This window comes from Saccopteryx bilineata, chromosome 5, assembly GCF_036850765.1.
Source record: "Saccopteryx bilineata isolate mSacBil1 chromosome 5, mSacBil1_pri_phased_curated, whole genome shotgun sequence".
Taxonomy (NCBI): domain Eukaryota; kingdom Metazoa; phylum Chordata; class Mammalia; order Chiroptera; family Emballonuridae; genus Saccopteryx; species Saccopteryx bilineata.
Window position 1 is genome coordinate 142,958,262 of NC_089494.1, and position 21,326 is coordinate 142,979,587.

At 39.2% G+C, this 21,326-nt stretch overlaps 1 protein-coding gene across 1 annotated transcript in view; it reads left to right on the plus strand.

Moving 5' to 3' along the window:
* Positions 1-3,397: 3,397 nt before the first annotated feature.
* DNAJC1 (DnaJ heat shock protein family (Hsp40) member C1) overlaps positions 3,398-21,326 on the plus strand; it is a 241,089-nt gene continuing 223,160 nt past the window's right edge. Inside the window, exon 1 of the mRNA XM_066280951.1 lies at positions 3,398-3,938. Coding sequence (XP_066137048.1) covers positions 3,732-3,938 — 207 coding nt within the window. The 5' untranslated portion in view covers positions 3,398-3,731. The remainder of the gene's footprint in view (positions 3,939-21,326) is intronic.

A 21,326-nucleotide genomic window follows, 5' to 3' on the forward strand; every position in this document is an offset into this window, starting at 1 on the left:
CTGGCTGTATGTTTGGGGCTCTTCTACATTTTCCAACTCACATGACTTAAACACTTCACTGTTTTTCCTTTTCCTGTGTAAAGTCTCTCTATCCAGATAAAGCATGAACAATCCATGCCCAGTATCAGTAAATGTCACTTGAGAAGAAAACAGCTAGCAATTGTCAACTCACTTAGACGAGGCCTCAGCAACAGAAGATTTATTCAATTGCATTGTCCTTTGGGGAACAATTGCTGAACATGTAAAGATGTCAAACTAGAAGTGTACATGCAAGCATCACTGTGGTCTTTGAAGAGGCCTGCAACAACCAAGCAAGAACATCATTTCAGGGTAGACAAGTGTCATTGGAACTGAGCAAGATGAAGCTTCATGAGCAATATCTTATGGCAGTGACAAGCAATAGTAGTATTGTACTGACTGGACTCCAGTTCAGTTTCAGATTGACCTTGAAAAGAGAATTGATTCACTTGATGCAGTAAGTGCCTGGGCATCCTGGACAACATAGGAGTAGAGCTCAACATGTAAATGATAGACTGCTAAGAGATCAGGCAAGAATCCAAGATTTGTGGCAATATGGCACTAGTCAAATGTTATATCAATTTAATACAATGATCATATTTGGAGAAAAGATAAATGTTGGGACATTATGCAAAAATAATGCCTATTACTTTCATCATATTTTGATGCTTTATTCATAAACAGTAAGCTAATTTAGACACTTGGTAAAGATGCCTTTTACTTTAAGAAAAATACTATATCAGAAAGCAAGCTAAAAAAATTAGAGTGGGGGAAATGGTGGTGAGAGGTATTCATAGGGTTCAACTCAACTAATTGAAAGCTAACATGTGCTAAGCATTGTATTTGGCCCTGGTGATATACAGAAAAGCTGATAACCGCTTGCTTTGGATGGAATGTTTGTATTCCCTCCCAATTCATATGTTGAAACCCTAAATCCCAATGTGATAGTTTTTGGCAGTGGAACTTTTGAAAGATAATTAGGTTTAGATGAGGCTGTGATGGTGGAGCCCCCAATCTGGGATTAATACTCTTACAAGAAAAAACACGAGTCTGACTTGTGGTGGAACAGTGGATAAAGCGTAGACCTGAAATGTTGAGGTCATGGGTTTGAAACCCATAACTGGTCAAGGCACATATGGGAGTTGATGCTTCCTGTTCCTCCCCCTTTCTCTCTCTCTTTCTTTTTAAAATGAATAAATAATATCTAAAAAAATTAAAAAGAAAAAACACAAGATTACTCTTCCCCTCACCCACACTCCCATCATGTAAGGGTACAGCAAGAAGGCTATCTGCAACCTGGAAAAGGACTCTCATCAGAGTTTGATTATGCTGGCACCCTGACCTTGGATTTTCCAGCCTCCAGAACTGGGAGAAATAAATGTCTGTTGTTTAAGCCACCCAGTCTGCAGTCTTTTGTTATAGCAACACTAGCAGACTAAGACACCCTGTGCTTGTATCTTTGAAAGGTAAGTCTCATGATGAACTTAAAACCTGATTAATTCAAGCATATATATATATATATATATATATATATAGAGAGAGAGAGAGAGAGAGAGAGAGAAATATATATATTAAATTCAAGCGAGGGAGACAGAGAGAGGGACAAATAAGGACAGACAGGAAGGGAGAGAGATAAGAAGCATCAGTACCTCATTGTGGCAACTTAGTTGTTCATTGGTTGCTTCCTCATATGTGCCTTAACCAAGGGGTGACCCAGCCAGTGACCCCTTGCTTAAGCCAGCAACTTTGGGCCTAAGCCAGTGACCATGGGGACGTGTCTATGATCCCACACTCAGGCCAGCGACTCCACACTCAAGCTGGTGAGCCAGCGCTCAGGCCGGTGACTTCAGGGTTTTGAACCTGGGTCCTCTGTGTCCCAGGCTGACACTCTATCCACTGCACCACTGCCTGGTCAGGCAAGTATATATATATGACTATTTAAAAATATTTTAAAATTCTGCAATAATAGAATTCCTTCAGTAAGATTTACTTCTTAGATGTTTTTCTAACATTTATCAAATAATATATTCTTACTATGAGAGTAAAAGTAGCTTTATCATTCCCCTGAGTTTAATTTAAGTGACCTGATCCAAATTGGAAAAACCTAATATCAAATTTTCAAAACTGGGCAAGTACCATGAGTTATACAAGCATTTGTTGTTCCCTTCTACATCCACAATAAGAGTATGGAGTCAGAGAGGAAACATGTGAGAAGGCTAAGAAGAACATAAGGGTCGCCCAAGCAATAGCAGTGGAGGAAACAAAATTAAGGAGGCTGAACAGAAGCTACATAAGACTAGGAGGTAAGACATTGTTGAGAAAGAGGTTTTTAGCCTCTATTTCTTTAAAAACAGACCTCAGTTGAGAAAGGAAGTGGGCTAAGGTGGATAAACCACACTTCCCTTAAGACTATGATTGGGTCACTATTATTAATTCTGCCAGGCTGCTTATTTTATGGTATTAGACCTATAAATCTTAATTCATATCGAGAGAGGGGAAACCAAAAGAATGCAGGAGAAGGGGCCTGAAGGAATGACTGATTAAGCCAGTTAAAAGAGTATCCACATCTTTAACTCTTAACAGATCTCTAACTGATCTCCTGGAGACTCCTACAATACTTATAAGAGAAACAAGATCTGTAAATAGATAGGGCCAGGGGCCCAGAAAGCCTTTCCCCTTGCTGCCCCACTGAAACTCCCCTGCCCCACTTTGAACCACCAGGTGCATGTAGAACCCCAGACAAAGAAATCAGGTGCCCCTTGCATGGACACTGTAAAAGGTATATAAAATGTAAGAAATCTGACTTCAGGGAGCTTGTGCTTTGGTGCTACTAGTTTCACATGCTCCGCTGGCTACTAATAAATTCCTCTTCCTCTATTAAGTTGTCTTGATGTCTATTATCCTCCATTTGGGGGTCATTTTTCCTGCTACAATATTTAGAAGCATACTATTTTTGTCTTGGTCCTAATTCCATTTCTGCTTCACCTTCCTCATGAAGAATACTTCAGACTACTTCCACGATTTGCCACTTCAAGGCCATGGGTTCAATTGTCTCTATCGCTTTGCTGATGGAATAATGAAAAGTGTGGAACAGAGGACATAATCAATAATCAGTTTCCACATACGCTTTTAGTTTTCAATATCTTTGGAAGGGTAAAAGGGGTAAGCTGTTTCAGGGGAAATTCATACTTGAGATGTTCCGGGTACATGCACGATGCCCACGTCTCTGACTTTTCTGTAAAAAACGCAGTCAGCCCCTCTGTGAGCACCAGCCACCGACAAGCTATCTCAGAGGCCTACGTCTGCGGAGCCCCGCACCCCTACTTCCGGCCCCGCCCCCTCCCTGTGTTGCTAGGAGACGTGATGTCACAGGAAGCGAGGCCTGGAATAGGCTATAGAGAGGGGAAGCCTCTCCCCCTGAACGACCCCGGAGCTTGGCCTGGCTCTCCAGCTGTTCGGAGGCCTGGGGGGCGAGCGTCCGCGCCCGGCAGAGCCCGCTGCGACTCCCGCTGCGACTCCCGCTGCGACTCCCGCCGCCACCCGCCGCCGCTTCGCTCCTGCCGCTGGGGCGCCGCGGGGCGGGCGCCGCCGGGAGGGCTGCCCGTGCTCCTGACTGGCGGGCACTGTTCCCACCGCCCGCGCTACACGCCACGTCCCCGGTCGCGGCCGACGGACGGCACAGCGTGGCTGGTAACCTTTCCGAGCTCAGAGTGATGACGGCTCCCTGCTGCAGGCCGGCCTGCCTTCCTCTGCGGCGCGGGCTCCGGGTAATGCGGTTCCCGCCGCCGCTGCTGCCGCTGCTGCTACTGCTGCTGGCTGCCGCGGGGCCGGCGCGCGGCTGGGAGAGCGGAGACCTGGAGTTGTTTGACCTGGTGGAGGAGGTGCAGCTCAACTTCTACCAGTTCCTCGGGGTGCAGCAGGTAAGCGGCCGCCCGCCCGCCCGGGCAGAAGGCCGGCGGGTCTGGGCGGAAAGGGGGCTGGGGCGGCCTTTGACCCGGTTTTTCCTCCGAGGGAGCCGGCACTGTGGCCAAGACGTGGTCATCCTGGGTTCTGGCCGCCCTCCTCTGCCCGGCCACTCGGCTGTCCTCGTTACCCAGCCTCAGAAGGAATGTTTCGCCGTCTCCAGGCCCTCTCCGCCCTGTCCTGCTCCCCTTCTCAAGTGGCGGTCGCAGTTTCAGGCTGGACGGTGCCGCTAGCCTGGGGTGGTGATCCCCTGTCTTTTCTCTGCCATCTGAGAGAGCCCCGTCCACCCAGTGGTTCTGGAGGAAAAGGGAAGAGTGGTGTGTGGGAAAGAGTAATCATGGCTCATGTACAGTGTCACCAGTTACACTTATCCTTATGCTTCCTCTAGCTGCTTCCTTCCCTCTGCCTTTCCAGGAAGGTAGGAATGCGTTTTGGTCCGCGTGTGTTGCAGAAGTTTTTATGGCCCTGTCCTTTGGAATCTGTTGGGTCTGTTGTATAGGGGCTGGTATCACAGTTTAGAAATCTGGAGGAACGTGAAGCCTCTGCCGCGTTGGTCCTGGATCTCATGCAAAAACCATTACGTTTTCTGGGCAGTAGAGGCACTTGAGCTCCTACAGGAAGAGATGCTCAACCTGCAGCGGACGGTCGTCCTCTCTTTCTTGTGATTCCATTTCTTTTTTTTAGCTTGGGACTTGAACCTGTCAAGTACGCTTGCCCCTCTGTACTTCTACCTGTGGGTGGTCAGTGAGGGGAGATAACTAGCCTCTATCTGAGTGGTACTGCCAAGAAAATGACATATGGGATGAAAGACTTGGGATCTCACACGATCTGATTGAGCCCTTCATAGATGCTTTGAATAGTTATGAGGTAGGAAAAAAAAATCAAGATTTTTCAACAGTTGTCATTCAAGGCGCACTTACCATGACTAGATGTGAGATGTACATTTCTCCCCTGTAGATGTGAACTATTGAGCTTAACACTAAATGGAGATTTACTTTCAGTTAAATATAATTGAATATAAAATTGCTGTTCCACTATGATTTTAATGAATTTTATTTTTATAAGTGTTATTAAAGTATAAGCATTTACATTTCAAATTCCTAAGTGCAAACAGTTATATACTGTCGTAGGCCACTTACTGCTCAAAGGACAAATATATCTCACTACAAAGTGATGATGATGCAACATGTGTAAAACTCATTATTGAAAATAACTCCAAAGTCTTTTATGAACGCCATTAGTTAGAATTTATCATGATTGATTAAATTTTGTAGCTAGAGAATCTTAAATATAACCTACCCAAAGATCTTGAAGATGCTTTCCAGTTATTAATGGAAAATTAAACCCCTTTAAGAGAATACAGAAATTTAGTAGCACTAGTTTAAATTTTAGATTATGCAGTTTAGCTTGCGTGTGAACTCAGAATTTTTGTTTATAATTTCATGCAATTTAATGTGTAGAGTTAATTAGGCAGTGTGAACAATCAGAGCACTTAAGTATATGGGCAAAGATGAGAAAATAAAGAAGCATAGATTCTATATCAAAGTAGAAAAAACCAGAAAATTGTTTAATCTGTGTTTCTCTACCCAGACATATCAGGAAAATTTTATTCTACCTAAGCAGAGAAACTGATTGGAACAAGTTCTTTACCTTACACTTGAACCTTAACTTTATTGGACCCCTACTAAATTTTAAGCAATGGGAATTGGCTACATATAAAATGAAACCTGTAGCCTCGGGGAAACTCACAATTTAGTAGGGAGAAACAGATAGTAAACAACCAAACAAGGAAATGTCAATGTCAGATGGTCAGAGAAGATCTTTGAAGGAAGTAAGGGAATGAGCCCTGTGGATAAGTGGGGGAAGAGCATGCAAGGAAGGCATACAGTGTTGAGTGCAAAGGCCAGAGCTTGCATAGTGTTTGGAGTAGGGTGAACATGGAGGACAGTAATAGGAGATGAGATCAGAGTCAAGGGGTTAGGGCTTTGTAAGACATTATAAAGACTTTGGCTATTACAAATTGGTGCTCTCATGATGAGGGGACATTGAACAGAAGAGGTACATGATTTGACTTAAATTTTAAAATATTTATAATAATTGTGTTGAGGATCGTTTGTATGTACATCATCAGTTACTTAGAGGGATAATTAGGGTGTGGAATGTAGATGGTGTCTGGGTGATGTAAACTAGTCAGAATCTGAATTTAATTGGAACATACAGCTGGCAGGATTTTACTGACTGTTTGAATGTGGAATGTGAGGGAAAAAAAAGTTGGTAATTTTAAAGCTTTTAGTATTAGTAACTAAATAAATAATGTGTATCACAGTTTCCACTTACTAAAATGGAGAAGCCTGGGGTAGAAGCAGGTTTGGTTGGGAAGGGGGCAGGGATCAGGAATTTGGTTTGGGGTCATGCTAAATTGGAGATCTCCATTCAACATTCAGGTAATTATATAAGTCTGCAGTAACAAGGAGAAGGGTTTGGGCTGCAGATATAAATTTGGAGTCCCTGGCACTTAGATGGTAATTTGAAGCCACAAAACTGGGTAAGTTCCCCAGGAGGGGTGAATGTAAATAGCAAAAAGAGAGGTCTGGGAGTTGAGCCTTGGAGATTCCAAATTTTTATGGTCAGGGGAGAGGAAGACCCAGCAAAAGAGACAGAGAAGGAAAAGTGAAGTAGAAGGCAATCCAAGAAAAGATGGTCTCTTTCAAGTCAAGTGAAGAAGTATTTGAAAGAGGAGAAAGTGATCAGCTAACTCAAATGCTGATAATTCAAACAGGATGGCTATTGAATTTAATGGTGTGGGGTCATTGGCTCCCCCAGCAAAAGCTGTTTCAGTGGAGTGGTGAGATCAATGTCTGGCTAGATTGGGTTCAGGAGAGAAAGAAGAGGAATTAATATAAAAACTTCTTTTGAGACAGCCAGGGATGATAGTAACTGAATGTGGCATCCCTTTTATCCCCTTCCCTCAGGTTTTAGATAGTTAGCTTAGTTACTCCCTAGATTCTATTTTGGAATAATTAATTATTTTAAGAACTGAGACCAGGCTACTTTCTGACCCACTACCTTGGGCAAGTTAATTGCCTCAATTTTAGAACAAACTGTATCTTCTTTATTTTCTTCATAGTTAGGCAATGTTCTAGACACTTAAATTTTTAATGAATGATAAAATATAAACATGGTCACTAAAACTGAAGAGTAATTCCCCAAAGGAGTAGTTGCTTGACAGTTTTTACCCTATAGGTAATATTTTTATGTGTACTTTTATATCACTCACATAGTGAAGGAATACCTTTCCATGTACTCCTAGATTTCAAATTATTCATAGGACATTCCAATTTGGATATTGTGTCTTTTCAGCAGAAATAGGGTGAGAGATTAGAGAGGCGTAGGAAAAAAGATGTGTGTTATTGAAGTAGCTTTCATTAGTGACTTACATTCTAGGTTCCCACAATAGTTATATTTCCTGTAACAGCTGCACCTTGAACAACCTATATTACTTGTGTGTGGGGAGTCAATGGTAATTCTGTATTTTTTCATTGTTTGTTGGAGCCATGACTTTCCTTGTATTTTGTACAATATTCTGACCAACAATAAATATTTAAGATTGATTTTTTAAAAATCTGTGAATTGACAAGCTTAGTTTAACTTTTGCAGTATTTTCTTTCTGATGAAGTCAGAGTAGTCTTTCTTGTGCCAGTCAGCCATTACAGATTCTTTTTAATAGACCTAGAAAATGTGCTCCTTTCCCCCACAAAGTGCTGTTTATGCTTCCTTAGATTTAAGTGAATGCTGAAACTTGGTTAAAAGAAGAAAAATTATGTGCCATGTGCTTATAAAATATTGAATTTTAATTTTTAATCAGAATTAATAAAGCTTTTAAGCTCTTTCAATCTGTTACAAATGTACAGAATGTATAAATGTACAGGTTAAGCAGCCTGTGTAGCGGAGGAACAGTTACTGCCCAGTCATCCCATATCCAGGTAGAGGGACTGTCCTAAAAACAGTGCTATCTTTTGACACATCTCTTACATCTCTCCATGAAGGAGCGAGTTATCTTGGAGGATGATTGCCTTTGCTCTGTTTTGCTTGGCTGGGGAGAGCTAATCAGTCAAAAAGCTATAAGCCATGGTAATCAGTCTTTTCTCTGTCACTCTCTGCCCCAAACAAGGAAGGCAATTATCCTGGACAGACTTTCGAGTATGCTGTCTAAAAGTCTGGGCTGGAGAGGGGAGGACAGGCTTTGCTAGCAAGCCCATTCGGCCCCATACCCAATCTAAATTCTGTGGTAGCTTTTCAGCAATAAAGGCAATATTTGATTTCTATCTTCCTGGCTTTTGTCTGTTTTTTAGGATGGAAAAAAAGCGTAAAGTCTTTAATGGGGCCTTCTCAAACCCGGTCATAGTCCTTTTTAAAAATAAAGATGAAGATCTCTTTCATAACTGACTAATGAACCTGTACTGTGATTATCAATTATCTATAATGACTCTTGTGGTGGATTCCACTGAGCTCGTGGTATTTGTTGAATATAGTCCGTCTTTAGTAGGTCTATTCCCTTGTAAATCCATGTCCTTAATAAGAGATTCCCCATTTTCATTGTGAGGTCCAAAATTATTTGTTAATTTGGAGCAAGGGAGATAGATAAACTCTGTAATGGTAGATACATTTCCAGTCATTTATATTGCTGTTGTAGGCATACCCTTCATGGAGTTAGCACGGAGTAAATACTTGTTCAGCTGTACTATATATCTTTGCATCAGGTTGGACAGTTGTAAAATGAGTTTACTTTTCTTACGTGCACACTATCTAGTGGAGATCGTTTGGGCATATTTATGGGGAAAAGCAGGTGTATTGTAAAAATTTTGCCACATAATCTGATGGAACAGAAATCCTCTTTTAGTTTTGTTTTCTTTCTCCGTTTTGTTGTTCTGAGTTTTATTTTTTTACACTAATTATAAAGATACTCCTAGAATATTTTCTTTCATTATTTATAAATTACACCCTAGGTTGAACTTGGAAATTGGGATTGACCTCTGGTATTATAATCATTTTATATAGATCACAATTTTACCCAGTGATTGATATAATGTGGTAAATGTAAAACTCATATGTTTTATTCAGTGCTAGGAATGAAACAGAGGGTGGATAGAAGTGAGGGTAGATATTTGACTTGATTGCTGAGGGAACTTATATAGCACTTAGAGGTAACAAATTGTTTGTTAAATGCTTAGTATCTGTATTTAGCCTGTTCTCAGCTTTATGTTTTCTGTCAATGAACTACTTATTCCACAAGCTGCTTCTACATGGTCCTGGGAATCTGTTACAAAGATGGGCATTATTTGGACAGTAATGACATCAATGAATGTCACCCCAAATTAAAAATACTGTATTTCTAAAACCTTTCATGTATCGAGATGTGCAGAGATGGAAGGAAAGGAGTTGCAGTGAAAAGAGAGACTTCTAATTGGGTGAAGCAGGACCCTAGACCATTTTATAATGAAGCTATAGTCATACTTTCAAAAGTCTTTATTTTCATCAAAACACTTACTTTTGAATGATGGGTCCTATATTAATGAATATAAAAATATGATTAATGTACTTTAAGTTACATCTTAGTGTTCCTTTGAAGAGCTAAATATTTGGGGTTTTATATACATATTTATTGAAATTTATGTGTAAGAGTGTCATTTAGGATTTCATTAGAAATTTAATCAAGAATTTGTCTCATTCCCAACCTTCTCAGTACAAAATTAAGGGTAAGATTAAGTCACTTATTCAGTGTTTCTGATTCCCATCATACAGGAACTGGAATCTTGTATATAATCAGACATGTTGCCTGATTTCATCAAGGGAGAGAAAATATGTATAGAAAACATTATGCTTCATTATGGCTGCCCATTGTAGTGCAGATGAGTAGTAAGCCTAAAGCTCTGTGTGCCTGCACAGTGAACTAATAGAATTTGAATTAAATATTAAAGGTAAGAGTTTAAAATCAGTAATTAAATAAAGGAAATGTTACAGTATAAGCAACAGTATTAAAATGGATAAGAAACAGTATTAAAATGCCATGAGAACTAATGCTAGAATTCTAAAAGGGAGGCCAGACCTGTGGTGGCGCAGTGGATAAAGCGTCAACTTGCAATGCTGAGGTTGCTGGTTCAAAACCCTGGGTTTGCCTGGTCAAAGTACATATATACTTCCTGCTCCTCCCCCCTCCTCTTTTTCTCTCCCCCTCTCTTTTTCTCCTCTCTAAAATGCATAAATAAAATCTTTTAAAAGAAAAAGAATTCTAAAAGGGAGTATTTGCTTTAGTTAAATTCGGGAATACAGGAGTGGGCACAAGTGTTTACATTTGTAATACAAATAAATAATATAATAATTAATAAACAATAATACAAAAGTAAATTCTGTATTTTGTGTACTCATAACTGTAAACCTACTTTTGTTCACCCCTGTAATTACAACTCCTGGTTATAGAAGGTGCAAAAATTTTAATAAGCTACATGAGACCCTATTGTGGCAAGTATAGTGAGCACTAGTCAAAATGAGTTAACACCAGAAAGCTCATTTTTATTATTTACTAAAAAGGTCTGAACAGACCATAGAAAAATCTCAGGGTTCATATCCATGCCTCCTAAGGAAAGTAGACACATCTTATTTCTAACCAATACTTAAGGGTCTTATACCACTAAAATGGATTAGGTTAAGGAAGCTATTCCATGACTAATTGTATTTATATATAACCAAGAAGCCTCTGACTTTTTTGATGTTTCTTTTTAAATTGCATATCATATTAGCAGTTATTTTCAATGACCACACTTTTAATTAACAGATAAAAGATTAGTATCTAGATTCTTTAACTTTTAAGTAGTGTTTTTCTGTTAATAGTTGGTGATTAAACATGATTTAAAGAAGTTGACACATATGTGTAATGTAGAATGATTGCAAATTGCAATTTTACTTGCAGTTAAGTGTATCATATTTTACAGTATTTTTGTATGGATCGTTTACCTGTTGTAGGAAATAGATATCCCTTGTTTAAATAAAGTGGTTTAGTTGAGACATTTTATGAAGTTCAAATAACTGCCATTCTTGTGAGTTTTTGTATCAAACCTTTGTAAGTATAATAAGGCTTAACTTCGTGTAAATTAGATTAATCTTTAAATTATTGTGGAAAGCTTCACAGATTTTCAACAATGCTGCTACCTCTCAAAACATTGTTGAGGCCCTGGCCGGTTGGCTCAGTGGTAGAGCATCGGCCTGGCATGCAGAAGTCCCAGGTTCGATTCCCGGCCGGGCACACAGGAGAAGTGTCCATCTGCTTCTCCACCCCTCCCCCTCTCCTTCCTCTCTGTCTCTCTCTTCCCCTCCCGCAGCCAAGGCTCCATTGGAGCAAAAGATGGCCTGGGTGCTGGGGATGGCTCCATGGCCTCTGCCTCATGCGTTAGAGTGGCTCTGGTCACAACAGAGTGACGCCCCGGATGGGCAGAGCATCGCCCCCTGGTGGACGTGCCGGGTGGATCCTGGTTGGGCGCATGCGGGAGTCTGTCTGACTGCCTCCCCGTTTCCAGCTTCAGAAAAAACAAACAAACAAACAAAAAACATTGTTGAAATTTATTTTAAATTGATTTCAAAGTCTGTTTGACACCCTGGCCAGCTGGCTCAGCTGTAAAGCATCAGCCGGGCTTGTGTAAGTCTCGGGTTCGATTCCGGGTCAGGGCACATAGGAGAAGCGCCAATCTGCTTCTCCAGCCTTCTCCCTCTTCTTTCTGTCTCTCTCTTCCCCTCCTGCAGCCAAGGCTCCATTGGAGCAAAGTTGGCCTCCGCCTTAGGCGCTAGAATGGCTCTGGCTGCAAAGGAGCAACGCCCAGATGGGCAGAGCATCGCTCCCTGGTGAGCGTGCCGTGTGGATCCTGGTCAGGCGCATGCAGAAGTCTGACTGCCTCCCCGCTTCTAACCGGAAAAATACACACATACACAAAACAAAGCCTATTTGGCAGATTATCCTGATTAATAAGTAAATCTTTAAGATGAATTTGATATTTTTCTATAGCTAATAGTCATTTGGAACTAAATTTGATTGCTAAATTTGGTTAGCAAGCTTGGATAAATAAAATTGGGTTGATGAAGAGAACCAAATATAAAATTCACATAAGGTATCATAAACTGGCTTGAGAACTGTTCTCAAAGAAGAGTTTCAGAGAAGTTTGGAGGAATATCAATGTGAAGTAAATCTATATATAGCCTTACAAAGTAACTGAATGTATTTCAGTAAATGAATTGTAGAGTACTTATTTGTAGGCAGCAACTTTTTATTACCTATAAGAGAAAAATATACAAAAAAAAAATCTTAATTTTAGAGAGGTGGGAAAATATTGAGCTGAAATAGCGATTTTAAAACTTTTTCATCTCATTGCACACATAAGTAATTACTAAAATTTTGTGGCACACCAAAAAATATGTTTTAATTTTTGATGATCTGACAAAAATATAGGTATAATTTTGATTCATTCACACTGGACAGCTGTTGTTGTGTTGGCTGTTGTCATTTCTTTTATTTGACAATCTGAAGGAAAGAGGTCAGTACTCCTGACTAAATGGTCAGGTTTTGTATGTTTTAAAAATTCTTGCAGCACACTTATTGAAAATCACTGAAGAGAAGATTTCAATTACAGCTAGTGCTCGACTTAAACCACGATTGGTTCCGACAGACCGGTCGTAACACGATGTGGTCGTAAGTTGAGTAGACTATATGTACAGTACTGTGAAATGATGTTATAAAATCTTTAAGTCATATTTTATCATAATTTTTTCTCTCATTATTGTTATATATTATAATTTTCTTTGTTCATTTTATGAAATTTGTATCATCTCTACACCATTTTGTTTTTTATTTTTACATTTGTCAGGTTTAAGTAAAACACTGCATTACCAGTACAACTGGTTTAATATTTGCAAAGACAATTTCCTCTTGGTAGACATCTTGGGAGGGATTTGATGAAAAATATCCAAGACACAAAACACAAATTGCTGTACCGAGTCTGGGATATCAGTTGAAATGGTGCACGCGGAGATGGTAGTGCTGCCGGAAGCTGATCTGCACTGTTGTACACCCAGCTGGGCAACGCTTGAGCTGCCAGATGTGGAGAATTTGTGGCTAGCAATTGTGGTTGTAAAGTAGAATGGTCATAAGTTGCATAGCTCGTAAGTCGATCAATATTTGTATCTGCCTGCTTTTAATATTAAAAACAGGTATCACAAAAGTATTCATTATATAATATAATAAAACTAGCTAGAGCAGAGTCACAGAAGAACCAGAATAAACCACTGAGGGAGAAAATGGGCACTACATATGCAGAGGGAAATGTCCACAGAAAAAAATACATAAATACACATATAAATAGTAATGGAGTAATATCTCCATCTTGTGGTGTGCTTTAGATAGTGTCATTGAAAATATTGAGGGGTTGTATTTTGACAACTGTAGGCATAAGTAAGAATAAAATATGAGTCAGGTGAATAAAATAGGGCTCAGAGACATGCAGTGTTTTGAAGGGACCTTTAAGACTAAGCTTACCACCTGGTGTTCTGCAAGCAGCTGTGCTCATATAGTGATGCCCTCCCATGAATGACCTCAGCAGTTTAATCCAGTGTCCCACAAACAGGTACATTTTTTTATGAAGCAGTTGCAATAGCACTGCAAAGGCATGCAATTCTTTTTTTTTTTTTCTGGGAAAATTTATAACTATATAGTTTTAAAATTAGTTTTATCAACATATTTGCTATATTAAAGATACTTATTACAAGCAAAAGACTCTGGATATAAAAGGAATGAAGGGCCTTGGCCTGCGGCTTAGTGGATAGAGTGTTGGCTGGCATATGGATGTACCAGGTTTGATTCCCCGTCAGGGCACACAGGAGAAGCAGCCATCTGCTTCTCTCACCCTCCTTCTCCCTCTCCCTTTTCTCTCCCTCTTTCCCTCCTGCAGCCAGTGGCTTGATTGAGCATAGCCCGGAGCATCGACTCCAGACAGGAAGTTGCTAGGTGGATCCTGGTCAGGTCATTTCTGGGGGTCTGCCTCACTATATCCCTTCCTCTCACCTAAAAAAAAAAAAAGAAAAAAAGAATTAAAAAGTCTTTAGTGAATTAGCATCCTTCAAGTACTTGATGGAATGACCATTAAACATCACAGTAGTTTTCAAGAACTTCAAGGAATACTTTAATGATATGTAACAGTCCTCTGTGTAAAGAGGATACAAATTACTTTGGAATATATAAATTCTGATTAGCCTAAAGTAATATTTTGTGACACTAAGAGATAACATATAATATGTAACTTCTAAATCTGACTGGCGTATATCTCATATTTTTGAAGGATGTGACAGACTTTTTCAAGCCATTGATCTCCCTAGAGCAGCACTGTGCCATACATACACATACACACACACACACAATTTAAAATTTTCTAAGAGTCACATTTAAAGACATAAAGAAACAGGTAAAGTTTATTTTAATATTTAACATTTTACATGTAGGCACATGTAAAAATATTATTGAGACATTTAATCTAGCTTTTTTACTAGGTCTTCAAAAGTTGAAAAGTATTTTGCACTTATATTTCTAGTACACTTCGATTTAGATACCAAGTTTTCATTGAAAATACTTTATCTGTATTGAGATTTTTATAGAATGTATAATTGATAAGTAGATTAATGTATCCAAATTGATCCAAACTGCAGAATCAAATAGATTCTTCCATACTGAAGAATCAGACCCCATACTTTCCGGTAATTGAATCAAGTATCACTTTTAAATTTGAATATAAAATAATCAAAATAAAAATTTGTTTTCTGACTTGCCTAGCACATTTAGATTGCTCAAATATTGCTGTTGGCCACTACATTGGATATCATAGGCTTAGAGAATTATGTATTTCCCCATGTATAAGGCACACCGTTTTTCAAAAAATTTGGGGTCTAAAAATTGGGTGCACCTTATACAGTGGTTGTAGATTTTTTAACTTGCATTTCCCGCTTGTTGTTTTTGCGCTCATCATTTCGCACTTGTTACCTGTATATTGCGGTAGGTTATGTCTTGCCACGTTCTGCCCAGAAATGGCTCAGAAAAGATTTTCATACAGTCCTGAATTAAAGTTAAAAGTGATCCAGTTTGTAAAAGTGAATGGAAATCGTGCTGCTGAACATAGGTTTGGTCCTCCTCCAACTGAGAAATCAATCCGAGACTGGCTACAAGGAAGAAGAAACCCTACTGAAAACACCACGTCAGAAGAAGGCCATGAGAGGCAAGTCAACAAAATGGCCTGATTTAGAGAAGGAATTGGAGCTATGGATTGAAGAGCAAAAGGTAATTGGAATTTCTGTGTCCACAAAGATGGTTCAGCATGAGGCAAGAAGAATTGCTGATGAAAAAGAAGTTACTGATTTCAAAGGAGGACACAGTTGGTGCTTCAGGTTCATGAAACAATGGACTAAGCATGTGTACATACATGCACCAGACTTGCCCAAAAGATGCCTGAAAGCTGTGAGCAGAAGGTCCTTGAATTTCATCGTTTTGTCATTCAGTGTTGGAAGATGCATCAGTTTGAGTTGAGACAGATTGCAAATATGGACGAGGTCCCCCTTCAGTTTGATGTCCCAAGTAACAACTGTTGATAAGAGGAGGATGAAAACTGTAATAATGAAGACAAATGGATGTGAAAAGAGCCATTATATGGTCGTTCCTTTGGGACAACTTGTTGTGTTGACAGGACCAAGCTGCCTCCTATGCTGATTTTCAAATGCCAAAAGAAGACATTCCTCAAGGAGTTATATTGTCCACGTTCATGACAAGGGTTGGCTGGATGAGGATGGGATGAAGATCTGGTTTGAGAAAGTTTGGAGAAGGAGACCAGGTCGGCTCTTATGCAAACCTGTCCTATTGGTGCTTGATCAGTTCAGGGCACACATAACAAAAAACACAAAGAAGATTGCTGCAGAGCAAAAAACAAAATTTGCCATCACACCTGGAGGCTTGACATCCAGCTCCAACCTCTTGATGTCAGCATTAACAAACTCTTCAAAGCTGCCATGAGAGAAAAATGGAACCAGTGAATGAAGTCTTCTGGGAACAATTTGACACCAGAAGGAAGAGTGAAGAAACCAACTATAGGAGAAATTTCTACCTGGGTGTAAAGATCCTGGGATACTCTCAAGATTGAGATGGTTATCAAATCATTTAAGAAGTATGGCATTTCAAATGCCATAGATGGAACTGAGGACAAGGCAAAATATGAAGACAGTGATTTGTCGTCAGACACAGATAAGAACAAGCTAATGGATGGGAGTTTTGACAGTGATGAGGAGTTGTATGAATTTTATGATGAATAAAACTTGAGTTTAATAACTTTATGTAATACATTTTTTTTTTCAAATTTAGGGCCCCAAAATTAAGATGCATCTTATACATGGGGAAATATGATAACATTTCAGTGTTGTATAGACATAGCTAAATATATACATATATATTTAAAGATTTTATTAATTTTAGAAAGAGGAGAAAGGGGGTTGAGGACCAGGAAGCATCAAGTCATATGTAGTTGCTTCCAGTGTGTGCCTTTCCCGGACAAGCCTGGGGCCTCAATCCAGTGAACTCAGCATTCCAGGTCAAAGTTCTATCAACTGTACCGCCACAGATCAGGCTGTATAGAAATACTTTTAAATAAAATTACTGACTACTGTTTCTATTTTGTTGGAGACATAATATAGTTTTTCTTTTTTCTTTGTATTTTAACCCAGTGTAGTTTTTGTTGTTTTGTTTTAGATTGCTTCAGTTGTGCTAGATACCATCTTTCTAGTTACTTATGTGTGTATTTTATCCATTCCTTTTTTTTTTTTTTTTGCCATAAAGGTTATTGATATAGAGCAGTGGTAGTCAACCTGGTGCCTACTGCCCACTAGTGGGCGTTCCAGCTTTCATGGTGGGCGGTAGCGGAGCAACCAAAGTATAAATAAAAAGATAGATTTAACTATAGTAAGTTGTATTATAAAGATTTATTCTGCCAAACTTAGCGAAAATCCGACAAAGTACTTGGTAAGTGATTATTAGTATATCTTTAACTTGCTGTAACTCTGCTTTATAAATTTTATAAAGTAAAGTTACTTCCCTACTTTATAAATCACCATTACTGTGGAACCGGTGGGCAGTTAGAAAATTTTACTACTACCAGATACAAAAGTGGGCGGTAGGTATAAAAAGGTTGACTACTGTGCTGCTTTTCTAGGGACAGTAGGTTCTAAGCATCCATGTGTAGAGGCCTGTCTGCTAAGAGTGTCTTCAGGCAGTCAGTTTAATTCAGATAGGTAATTTACTTTTGAGGATTTGCCCATTGTAGTTTATAATTCTTAAAATGTTATTAACTTAATATATTAGGTCTTTAGTGATGATGCTTTGACCAAGAAATCACTAGTGTTCCAACTACTTTGTAATTTTAACTTTGAGGTTGCACATTCTCCCTATTAATTTGAAACTCACCCATCAGATATATGGCTAGCTATGAAAAATATTCACTGTATTCTCAACTGCCATTTATTTTGATTATTATATTTGTTTTTAATTTAAAATTATTTTTGAGCGAGCGAGAGAGAGTCAGGGACAGACAGGGAGATGAGAAGTATTAATTCATAGTTGCGACACCTATTTGCTCATTGATTGCTTTCTCATATGTGTCTTGACTGGGAGCTCCAGCTGAGGCAGGGACCCCTTGCTCAAGCCAACAACCTTGAGCTTCAGGCCAGCAACCTTTGGGCTCAAGCCAGCAACTATGGGGTCATGTCTAGGATTCCATGCTAAGCCAGCGACCCTGTACTCCAGTTGGTGAGCCCATGCTCAAGCCCAATGAGCTCACACTCAAGCCACTGACTTTGGGGTTTTGAACCTGGGTCTGCAGCCTCCTAGGCCAGATACAAAAGTGGCCTACTACTGCGCCAGTACCTGGTCAGGCGTGATTATTATAACATCTTTAATTAATTGACTTTAAAACAGTATCCCCAGATAGAGTTCTATTTATGTACCATTCTTTAACTGTTTATAAGATCAGTAAGGGATTCTAGCCATCCTTTTTTAATAGCTGCCTCTTCCACCACTACAAAGCCCCTAATAAGCACTGCTTTCCTTTGGACTGAATAATTAACTGTCAAAATTTTTGCCTTTGCCCTTTGTAATTTCGTAAGCAACCGAGGAAAAAAAGACCTTAACAGTGATGGTATTATGCTTAGCTTACTGTTGTTTTAAATAGTCCTGGTATCAGAAAGAAATAGCACTGGGGTCAGAAATGTTAAAAATTCAGTGCTGAAGGGAAAAACAACAAAAATAAAAGTTAAAGAACTGATACAGATTTCTGAAGTTAGGAGAGACTGTACTGATATCTAACCTATTTTCTCTCTCTCTCTTTTTTTTTTTTTTTGTACCTTTCTGAAGCTGGAAACGGGGAGAGACAGTCAGACAGACTCCTGCATGTGCCGGACTGGGATCCACCCGGCACGCCCACCAGGAGGCGATACTCTGCCCCTCCAGGGCGTCGCTCTGTTGCGACCAGAGCCACTTTAGAGCCTGGGGCAGAGGCCACGGAGCCATCCCCAGCGCTCGGGCCACCCTTGCTCCAATGGAGCCTTGGCTGCGGGAGGGGAAGAAAGAGACAGAGAAGAAGGAGAGGGGGAGGGGTGGAGAAGCAGATGGGAGCTTCTCCTGTGTGCCCTGGCCGGCAATCGAACCCGGGACTTCTGCACGCCAGGCCGACGCTTTACCACTGAGCCAACTGGCCAGGGCTAACCTATTTTCTCTTAATAGGAGTCTCTTCTGTAGCTTTTTCTCAGCAGAAGGTCATCCAGTCATTTTATTTATGTCTCATAATGGGGATTACAAACTAACCCAATAAAGTTTTGATAATAGAACTGAGTAGAAATTTTATTCTTGTGTAAAGCCAAAATCAGAATTCTTATATCTACTTTCAACTTTATTTATAGTCTTCTTTTGAAATACCCCTGAATATATATTCCTTACAAATTATTTTTCTGAAATCCCTTAAAATAAAATGCTGAAGAGGAATAATTACTTGGTGATTTTCTGCACAACAGTTTAAAAAAAAAAAAATCATAGTTCCTTATGTACCGATTATACCTTAATAAAGCTGTTTAAAAAAATACAAGCAACTGTTGTATCCCGTCTAGTATACTGCCCATTATACAGTAGGCCTTTGACACTTGTTGAAAGAATGATAATATGTCTGTTGAATGATTATTTTTCCCACCCATCTTTGTGAATTTTATAAACGAGAGATTGATATGAAAAACAACTTACAGGGAAGCTGGGGGGCCTACTTGGTTTCATGTTCTTTAGATAAGTCCACCCCTAGAGAAGACCCAGGCCATCATCGGTAGATGTCTTAGAACTATACTCAACATGTTTCTAGGTTATTATAAATAATGCCCTGGGCTTATCAGAGTCAACATCAGGAAATTTCTGCAAGTTGAAAACTTAACATGACTTGGGATATGCTAGCTTTTAAAATATGGACCAAAAGACTAACTTAGTCAAAACTGCGCCCTGAAGTTGTTATAGACTCATAAAGTAGGACTCCTGTGTACAGTTTTGCAGGTTGTGTGTTTGCTTCAAATTTATCATTGTGATATAAAAATGTTTTAGACTTTGAGATTATTATTGAAGAAATTTTGCATAGGTGGTTAAACTGTGAAGGACATGATTTTTCTTTCATAATTAAGGCGTCATATTTCTCTAGGTAGAATTTTGGTTTTCAGGTTCATCTCTAGTGGGAGTTTGTCTCTCCTTTTTACTCTATCCCTCACCCTCTCAGGGGCTTTATAGTTGCTTTTACTCCTTTCCCTGAGATACCAAGACAAGAACTAGGTCTTCTATAGGCAGCTTAGGGCTCCCTCCTGAGGTTAAATTGAGGCCATTGCAGATTCAGATACAAAGCATGCAGGTCCTTTGGCCAGCTCTCAGCTGTGGGCCTTTTAACATCTCAGATCCATAATATTTTCATAAGTTGTATCCTCAGGCAGTGGCCTTTTCACTTTCCATGTTCTTTTTCCACAAGTGTAGAGTGCCACTGTAACCCTTGATTACAAGTATAGAGTCTAGCTCTGAGCCCCGTCTTCTGTAGACTAGTTTTAGTCCTCATTATTATATGAGTTGAACTTCTTGTTTCTTCTGCCTACTTGTAGGTATGGAGCTTAGTAGGCTTATAACTTAAGCTCTCTTTGTGGCTATTCGTTTCTGTTTGTTTTGTTTACTGAGATACTTAACTAGTGTTTGATCATGGCTATAGGTTTATCATTTTCTCTCTTAAAATTTTATCACTAATACATATTTGGAGTGAGGTTTTGGAGGAAGTCCCTCAAGTACTTGCAGTGCTACTTTGACCCTGGAATATTTTTTAAAGCTGCATTTCTTATGTAATAATAATTTTTAACACCTGTTTTCCAATTTAAGAACTTTTTGCCACTTATTATGCAGAAGTCTAGTCAGGCCTGTTATTCACAACAGCATAAGAGGCTGTTACTTAGGCATTAATAAGGACAGTAAACCATTTAGTCCATGTCCATATCTGTCCATTATTCCTAGACATAGCCCAGTCTCGGTGCTAAAACCAGAAAGGAACATTTCTAAAATAATCAGATCTCACAATGTTTTGAATATGGTAATAAGTAGATCCATGATCACAGAGTGACTTTTGTGGCCTTGCTAGTCGAGATTCCCAAAGGAGAGTCCTGAACTGTCTTGAGCCTGGTTAACAAAATATGCCAGATAGGGAAATAGAAACTCAGGTACATGTTAGAGAAACCATTGCTGGAGGAAATGAATGGTCTAAAATTAAATTATATGGAGGTGATTGTACATTGGCCCTTTGAAATTATATACCATTCAGAAACCTCTTCGACTTTCTCTCTCTGGGCTTAAATAACATCATGTTTCCTTGTATTCAGTCTTCAAAGACTTATTAAACAAAACATAGGACAGTGAGGGTTAACCTGCCCTGGATACCATTTCAATAAGCAGTTTGATGAACAGTTGTAAAATTATTGAGTTTCAGTGGATAGTAGGTTCATGGAATTGATTTTTAAAAGCTTCAAACAGTTTATAAAGTCATAGTTGGGATATACTTTAAATGATTTATTTTTTTAAGGAAAGAAGCATACAATTCAGACTTATAAGAAAGATAAAAGGTCCTTTCATTATGATTTCACAGTATTTAAATATAACCAGTTTACATTCAATATGAGGAACACATTTATTTTGTAATTATATATACTCTTAAGATTAAATTGTT